The 8,995-nt window shown below is 35.9% G+C and overlaps 1 protein-coding gene across 3 annotated transcripts; it reads right to left on the bottom strand.

The window, feature by feature from the left end:
- Window positions 1-653: 653 nt before the first annotated feature.
- On the bottom strand, window positions 654-7,948 carry LOC110895577 (leucine--tRNA ligase, cytoplasmic). 3 transcript variants are annotated; one of them, XM_022142900.2, is made up of 7 exons: window positions 7,790-7,948; window positions 6,101-7,343; window positions 4,213-5,723; window positions 3,592-4,109; window positions 2,813-2,876; window positions 2,620-2,672; window positions 654-898 (listed from the first exon to the last, which is right to left on the bottom strand). In XM_022142900.2, exons 2-5 carry the CDS (start codon window positions 7,319-7,321, stop codon window positions 2,866-2,868), a joined length of 3,261 nt encoding a protein of 1,086 aa, XP_021998592.1. In that variant the 5' UTR covers window positions 7,322-7,343; window positions 7,790-7,948; the 3' UTR covers window positions 654-898; window positions 2,620-2,672; window positions 2,813-2,865. The 3 variants fall into 3 exon arrangements, with proteins under 3 accessions (XP_021998592.1, XP_021998591.1, XP_035837012.1); XM_022142899.2 differs by lacking the exon at window positions 2,620-2,672 and having other exon boundaries at window positions 7,790-7,947; XM_035981119.1 differs by lacking the exons at window positions 654-898; window positions 2,620-2,672 and adding an exon at window positions 951-1,156 and having other exon boundaries at window positions 7,790-7,841.
- Window positions 7,949-8,995: the final 1,047 nt, after the last annotated feature.

Raw genomic sequence — 8,995 nt, 5'->3', positions numbered from 1 at the left:
ATATTAAAAAAACTATATATTATTATAAAAATAAAATTACTATTCATCATCACTTGAAAACAATATATATATAATATATAATATAATGCCCGAGATTGAGTTTACTTGTTTTCTCACAAAAAAAAAAAGGTTTTCCCTTGATCAGGTCCTGTAAATATACACACAGTTTTTACAAACAAAAATGAATTAATAGTATTATTATTTTTATGTTAATTATCATTTTCAACCTAGACTTTATAATATACAGTGTATATTATACACTTTTAACTCATTATTTTTTTACCAACTTTATCTTTTTTCTTGTAGCTTGGGTTTGTTAGCTTTTTGTAAAAGATTGGATACACAATTGTGTTTAGTTTTTCTCTCTATATTTGTGTTTAGTTTTTCTCTCTATATTTCGGTATAAATTTTGTTAAAAACAAAGTTGTATTCAAAATATGATATTTTTTAGTATCATAAACAAAGTTGTAAATAGAATAAAAGATTATATCCTACCGATATAATCTTTTGTTTGTTTGGTAAAAAGATTAATGAGACCGAGCATGTCAATAAGCCAACCGAAAACAGAACCAGCCAACTTCGCACTGTGAAAGAATGACTGGTCTGAACCGGACCGAGAGCAAAAGACTAAGAAACTACTGCTGGTCAAAACACAAAGATGGAACAAACGATGTATAACTGGAGTTAGAAAGCACTTGACCACATACATTGTTAACAAAAGCAAAAAAAAAAAAAAAAGTTTCTACAAAACATAACCAAAAACGACAAACATTATACTATTCCACCAACTTCTTGATGAAAAGGAGCGTTTCTTCCCACCAACTGTGTCATCAGTACAAAAAGTGTGTAAAAGCCAAATAACTCGAGCATATCATACTCCATTCTGTGCCTTTGATGCCTGAGCATAGAGAGAACGATGGGTCAGCTTTCAGCAAAATAACTATGACATAGTACTTTTTATGCAAATCCGTAAGCTCTAGAGGTGGTGAGATGGATAGAAAATGTAAAGCGGTCTTGCATTTTTTCATGCAAGACAGTTAGCAAATGTAGGCTCTAGAGGTGGTGAGACGCAAGCCAGGTAATGAGTCAAACAGGTACCTTTTGTACAACTTAGTGAACGCTCAAGATAGAATCATGTATCTGCTAGATCAAATATCTGAAGCATAATAGTAAAACTGATATTTAAAAACACTATTAATGACCAAAAAAGTGAAATTTAGATTCAAATCTTGCTCAACAGAAAAAAAAAAAAAAAAAAAAAACACAAACACGTCAACCTCATGAATCAAAGGCAATTAGAAACAATGACTGGTAATTATGACCATGAACAAACACGTCGTATAAGATTAAAGATAACAAAAGAAAGAAATGTTGTGGTTTTAAAAGAGTTGAATCAGTATTGTTTGTTCTGTTATATCATCTAAAAAGGTGCATGTTGTCTCCAGATCTGAACAACTAGAGGTGGCAAAATGGACAGGTGGGTCAATATGTCAGGTGAAATCAAGCTTGGGTTAAAATAGGTTTTGGTAGGGCCGAAACAGTTTGGGCAGGGTTGAGTGGTTGGCTAGCCAATACTTTTCTCCAATCTTATAGGACTAATGTGTTGATATTGATAACAATAACAATATTAGTAATAATAAATCTTTGAATAAAAGAATCTAAATGATTTTATGCATTAAAAGTAGATTATCTAGTTCATTTGACCAGTTCGAGATACAACCATAGCTGTCGAAGGCACATTCAAGGCGCTAGCACGAGAGAAAGTGCATACATCACTCAGGAGTAACATAGGATAAACCATAACCCAAATTTCAAAAATGTAGACTTGATGAAAGAATGTACTTTAGCATGCCATAAAACTTGATGAAAAAATGCAACTTTTATGGTATGGAGCAAATTTCAAAAATGGCTCAACCTAACTACAGCACAGTCGCTGCATATAAGCTTAACCTATATGGTCACCGTACTCCAACTCATAATAATGCTTTCGACACTACAAATATTTCCAAGAAAACATCTGAATGTTGCAACAGATTAACCCTCACAGTTTAAACTTATAAAAAAATCAATCAGAAAATTTCATTGTTAGCTTCAAGAGTTAAGAGTTGAAGTGCAAGTGTGGTGGCAATCATAGTTGTTAAAAGCCATCGCCTCTTGCACCTAGGCCCATTTTCCAGGCAAGACGAGGCAATTGCGTTTTAAGTCGAGGAAATTGCGCTTTAATTCTCTAGGTGATGGTTCAGGCGCATATTCCAGTGAGATTTCTACATTACGGAAAGTTTCCGGCAAGATTCCAGCCAGATTTCTACTTTTATTTAAGGAAAACTACTTTTCTACACTAGTACACTAATATTTTAGAACTTTTGGTACCAAATAGATGATATTAAATATTATATAATACATTTTGTTTAATCTATTTGAAGAATAGTATTATTTTTCTAATACATAATATATTTTAATTTTTTTCATTGTGCGCTTTCTTTTTCTCAGGCCCTTGCTTTTTTTGCGCCTAGCGCCTTTGTATGGTGGCAATATGTGGCCAAACAATATTTCAGATAGTAGTAAGACCAAACATTGATATCTTTCTATTAACTCAGTTGCAACTTTTATGACTTTTACCTAAAGTGGGTTAAGACGTGAGTGTGCACCAAAACTTGTCTCACTCTCAATCACTACAGCATGAACATTAAACTAAACATAAGTAATGTAAGAAAAATGGAACCAAAGCAAAATCTTAAAACTGAAATATCGCAGATGATTTTACACAAAGCAAAAAAGCACAATTTGCAATATATGGCAGCAGGCAAATTACCTGAGTCAGCCAGAAGGTTTAGCACTCTTTTCCATTCTCTTAATCCCAGATCTTCAGGCTAAATCTATATAGAAAAATAAACGGCACTAAATAAAGACAACAAAATCCCAACACCTTTACATATCATAAGCAATATTTCACGAGAATTTCTATTGAGATCAAGCTGATAAAACCAATCTGGCTCTTGAAGAAAATTCAATCATATAATTTGTCACTACACTTGCTTCCAATTGCATATTGTTACATAAAAAATAAAAACATTTAGCACCTACTTAGATTTTCTGTTCCTCACCATGATATCAATCATACAACCACTTGGATTTGTGAGATTCCACCCCGACTGGAGGAAAACGTTATTGTTCTAGATATGTGATCTAAGTTGTGATTGGTAACTGCCACCATATGTAAATGAAATGAAAACCTATGAAAGTTGGATAATCCCTTGTTTATTCTGATATCCAAACTCAAGGTAACATAAAATTTTATAAAAAAAAGTAGAGGTCGCAAAATTGATCAATTTACCCGTGAAAAGAATTTTGGTATATGTTCTAGCGCAAAGAGAGAAAAAAAACTAACTAAAAGGGAGCAGGTCGAATGTTATCCAATGCAACCACCTAAATTGTTTTTATTAAAAGATTTAGAATAACAAATGTAACAGTACTATTTTGTAAACATAACTAATGTATGAATTATACAAAAAAGCATTTGCAGTTCAACCCATCCCACCCATCTTTAGTAGAAAAAAAAAACAGAAATATCACATTCACTGATTAACATACCATCCTTAGTCAAAAAGATAGCGGTAGGAGATCCTGGTGATGGTGGAGTTTGTTTTAGCAACGAAGCATGGCGGCCAGCCTTGCTAACCGCATCTGAATCAGTAGCTGACAAAATTTCAACATGTTCAAGGCCTATCTGTCTCTTAATCAACTCTAAGTTCTCTTGAAGAACCTCGATTTCACCAAATGGCAGCCTTAGATCCAATGCTTGCGTGCCAAGTGTCATCACCTCATCCTTCTTAAACCTCAAGAAGGGCATGCATAGCTTCTGTATTTGCTTAAAGTTTCCTTCCTGGCCCACTGTACTCTGCTGCAATGCTTGTAGTATCTCCTGGTCTGGTGCAAATTTACGGTTTTGACTATCGAATTTGTCTCGTAAGATGTTCAAACACTCTTTTTTCCATCCATCATATTGTTCATTCACAAATATAAGCCCAATTGTTGGTTTGCTCAGATTACCAGCTTTGTTGTTGCTACCTTTCTTTGAGCCACCAGAAGCCTGCTTCAGAAGAAGCTTCCTGGAAATAATTATCCCGAAAAAATCAATTATTAACCATGAGAGTCGGATACCCAGACATAAAACATAAGCATTATAATATACACAGAGCAAGATAAGTGAACCTGAAATTGGTTATAGACTCCTGTAAGTATCTGTTAGCCATTTGCAGGGTGAGATCAGGGTTTTCAGCTTCAGGCCATCCAGCTTTGATCACAAACCCTTGTTTCTTTAGAAGTTTCTTCCATACATATTCAGAATAATGGGGGCAGATAGGAGCAATAAGCCGTGTTTGAATATCCATGAACCGCCACAAAAGATCACGATTCATGCCAGTCGACCCACAAGAAAACCTATATTCATCTCTAGCAGCTTGAAGATCATAGAACCCTGATTTAAGAGCTTCACGGAACATGTAATCACTGTAGTTCTTCTGAGTCATTTTTATAGCAAAGTTCATTTCATTAGCAAATACACGGTCAGCATAAATGGAAGGCGGGCCCACTCTTAAAGTTGACTCAGCAGCAAGAACCTCCTCCATCCACGCTCTCTCCTTAGTAAGACGTAAAATCGCAGCATTCGCCGTTTCAAACACAAAATTAGCATCATCCATCCCATCACCAGCATCAGCAAGAGAGAATCTAGTGGCATCTGCTGAGAATTCTTCAATAGCTTGTTTCAACGTCCTAAAATTCCCGGTTGACTTGGACATTTTCTCAGAATTCAACATAATGTGACCATTACATCTAAACCCACGAGGCCAGTGTTCTTTGGGAAATATTGCTGTGTGGTTATAAATACAGAACGTAAGATGATTCTGTATTAAATCCTTACCAGAAACACGAAGGTCAACAGGATACCAATATTGAAACTCCTGCCTCATCTTTTTAAGAAGAGTCGATGAAATATCTGATGACTGAGGTTCTGGGCCAGAAAGAAATAAATAATCCCAAACATCATCTGTAAGCTGTTCGGGTTTTACAGTAGACGTGTCCACACCAAATAAATCCCCTTTCTGTAACAGATGGCAGACCGTATAGTAAGCCATGTAGATGGTTGAATCGGATAAAGATTCCACTAAAAACTCCTCATCCCATGGTATACGGGTCCCAAGACCAAAACTTCTAGAACATGCCCATTGGTTCAGCCAGCTCAGCGTATGTTCAAAACCATGTCGGGTCTCATCAGAATATAAATTCATGTTGGCTAAGCACTCCTCTGCAGTTTGTCGCCAGCTAGATTCACCATAAGTCAGATACCATTGGTCAGTTAATGCAACAACACACTCGTCACCTGATCTTGACATTACTTTCTTCTCGGGTTCACTGTACACAACAGCTTGGTTAAGTTCTAGCAGCTTGCTTCTGATTAAGTTTTTAGCATCTTGAACACGCATTCCAGCATATTCGCCAGCAATCATGGTTCCTTCATAAAAACCACCCTTGTAGATTACCTTTTTAGCAGCGTCAAGCTTTTCCCTCTCGTTTTGGCTCTTGATTTTCATGTCCGTGCATATTTTTTCAGCAGATTTGTCACCGAACTCGGGGTGGCTGATGATCGGGACGACCTCAAAGGGTAATACCCACTCATCTTTTACACCGAATTTAGCCCTAAAAGGAGCTTTTGCTTTCAAATCCTGCAATTCAATGAGTTGATCTTGAAAGTAAGGAAAAATACAAAAAAGAAAAAAAAAATATTTAAACAGTAAACAATTTGCAGTGTACGCATTCAACGATATTTGAACACTTGTTTTTAGTTCAGTGAGATAAATCAAACCATGCATAAAAACAATGTTATGGTTCTAAAACTATTGAACCATGATTGTCTACATGTTCTCAACCAACTAGCACAACTTCAACACCTACGTTCAAGTTCTAAAGATTTTTTTTTCCAAACAAGGTATATGTAAAGCGTGATAAACTGTATAACATCATATAACATAAAACGATATAAGTATAAAACATGTACATATGTGCGTATGTATATTAGCTGAATATACAATATATATAATACCTGCAATGCCATGAAATCATCAGGTGAGTCACTAGGAACGCTGGTAACTATCCCAGTACCCTTATCAGTGAGAACCGAGAGCATTGGAAGACAGTATATAATTTCATTGAATGAAAGCGGTGATCGAAGAGGTAACCCAATAAGATCTTGACCAGTCAACTCAACTATGCATGTAGCCTTTTCAGGCACCCTGGACAGTCTCTGATAAGCAAGATTTCGAGCGGCCCGCTCAGTTAAGATAAAAACTTCAGATTCATTGATCTCAAAGGCTCCATATTTGCCATCTGGTAATACCCATGAATTTGTCTGCCCATACATAGTTTCTGGCCTCAATGTTGCAGCTGCCAGATAGACTTTCTTGCCTTCTAAATGTGCAAATTTGGGAGGGAATGGTGGGACAACCTCCATCTTAATGAGTGTGTACTCTTGGGGAATAACACCTTCACCTGATGCGCGATCATGATCAGCGCACGGCTGCCCATCTAAAGGTGAATAGATTGTGTATCGTAAATCTTTAACGATCTTCCCAAATGATTTTAACTTCCGCATCTGCCACCTCACAAACTTGTCAAAAAACGGGTTGATGTCTGTAGTGATAAACGACCTCCTCCAATCAGCACCCAATCCGAAAGCTTTAAGATCTTCAACAGCCAAAGGAGGAAAAAACCGCAGCCATTGAACAGGGTCTTGAAATGTAGCAATTTCAGCATCAGATAAACCGTAACCACGCATTATCTCCCACTGGTAGGTCTCCCTACCAGTTTTTGATGCCACCTTTGATTTTTTCCCCTTAAACTTTTCTGGGTTATTTCCTTCATTAGGTTTAGGTTCGGGTTCGGGTTCATTAACCACCTCCTCTGAAGGAAAAACAGGTGGATTACCAAATTTTTCAATCTCCCTTCTAAGTTTATCAGCAGATGCTTTAATTGGCATTCCAGTACAATGGAATCCAAAGGGTAAAAGGACATTAGCACCCCTTAACCTGTGATAAGCGGCAGCAAACTCAAGCTTAGAGAGTGAAAATGCATGCCCCAAGTGCAAATACCCATTCATATACGGAAACGGGAAGGTGCCGAAAAACTTGTCGCCTTCTTTGGGAGGTTGGTCGTGAGCTTCAGCATTGAAAACATGACTTTCATCCCACCATTTTCTCACTTCGTGTTCCATTTCTAAAAGCTGGTCCCGCCTCTTGAAGCTCTTCGCGCTGTCGGTATCTGCCATCTCGCTACTAATTTGACAGAAACTATAGAAATAGCGATAATTTTAGAAAATTATATATAGACATAACAATCAAAGTGTAACAAGATTATGTAGACTATAACAAAATCAGATAGTCTAAAACTAAAGAAATGCATTCACTCAATCCAACCGAAAGTAACAATCAAACAACCCTTTTAACACACCATTGCTTTTTAACCAACCCTTTGCAGATAAAATTTATCAAATGCTGGTCAAATTCAATCAAACAATGACTGAATCACGGTAAGCTAATGTCCAAAATCATATATCATGTAACATCAAAACATTCTAATATAACAAATTGGCAACTTTGGTGACAGATTATTACCAAAAACCCTACCAAATGAGTATCCGAAATGAAGGTTAGTGACTAACAATAATCAAAATCATTACGTAGGTTACAACAAGATCAACATGCAACAGTATAGTAAAAAAAGGGAATCAAACTACCTCCTGTGTGCAATGGATGATTGAAGGATGCAGATAAGGTGAATCGGCTGGCGTCTTAACGCCACAATTGAAGAAGAACTAGGGTTTTATGTGTGGCGTTGGAGATATGTTCCAAGATAATAAAGTAAAGAGAATCAATCAGCACACAAGGTTTTACCGTTTTAGGTTTGCGCCCCAAGTAAAGAGTGTTAGGCATGATCGGGTTAATTGCTAATATTAACTGGGAGTACAAATCGGTTTTTTTTTTAAACTAGATGTAAAACCCGGTTTTATTTTTAGAAAACCATTCATACCATATTTTATTAAACGACGAATGATTATAAATTTTTTAAAGGTTAATTAAAAATAGACTATACCAAAACGGAACATCTTTTAAATAATAAATAAAAGAAACATCTTTTAAATAACAATCGAGCACACATATTTACATGTAAGTTGCACTCGAACCATGCAATGAAAACTATTTCCTAAACTCAAAGAGACAAATGCTTTCAATGACTACTAATATACTCCGTAAATTTATGATGTGGCACACAACTGTTGAGATTTTTTTAAAATCTATCTATTTCTATTATCTATTATATATAATAAATGTGTTAATTTTTGCTGATGTGTCAAGCTATTAGCCCTCTAGATTGTGCATTTTGGCGGGAAAAATTCCATGTGCTTTTTTCCTTATACAATACCTGTTTTGATGGAATCCGACCCGCATACATGGATCCTTTATAACCTATGTTTTTCTCTTACCAAATCTTCAATACTCTTTGTAATATCTCTTTCTTCAACGAATATCTCACATCTTCCCATAAACCCTTTCTTCTTCATCCGATTCAATATCAATCCATCCATATTCATCTCTATCAGATAATCCTGGATAAAAATCCTTCAATTTTAGCATCAGTATAAAAATCCTGGATTCTTTTCAGAGAGAGCAATTTTAGCACCAAAGAATGAAGTAGTTCATGAGATTAATGATCGATTACTTTCATTATTTCCAGGTGAAGAAAAAGAGTATTTGAGCTCTGACAGTATATGTCAAACTGAGCAAGTTCTTGATTCTTTTCAACAAGGTCTATACTCTCCTGACAATTTGAATGCTCAGAAAATATCCGGTTTACCTAACCATAGGTTGGTTCTTAAAGTTGGTGTTCCTGTGATGCTTCTTCGAAACATTGATCAACAGAACGGATTATGTAATGGTACTAG

The sequence above is a fragment of the Helianthus annuus genome, chromosome 12, assembly GCF_002127325.2.
Source record: "Helianthus annuus cultivar XRQ/B chromosome 12, HanXRQr2.0-SUNRISE, whole genome shotgun sequence".
Lineage (NCBI taxonomy): Eukaryota > Viridiplantae > Streptophyta > Magnoliopsida > Asterales > Asteraceae > Helianthus > Helianthus annuus.
Note: the sequence above shows the minus strand (reverse complement) of the source record. Positions and strands in the feature narration are given on the sequence as shown.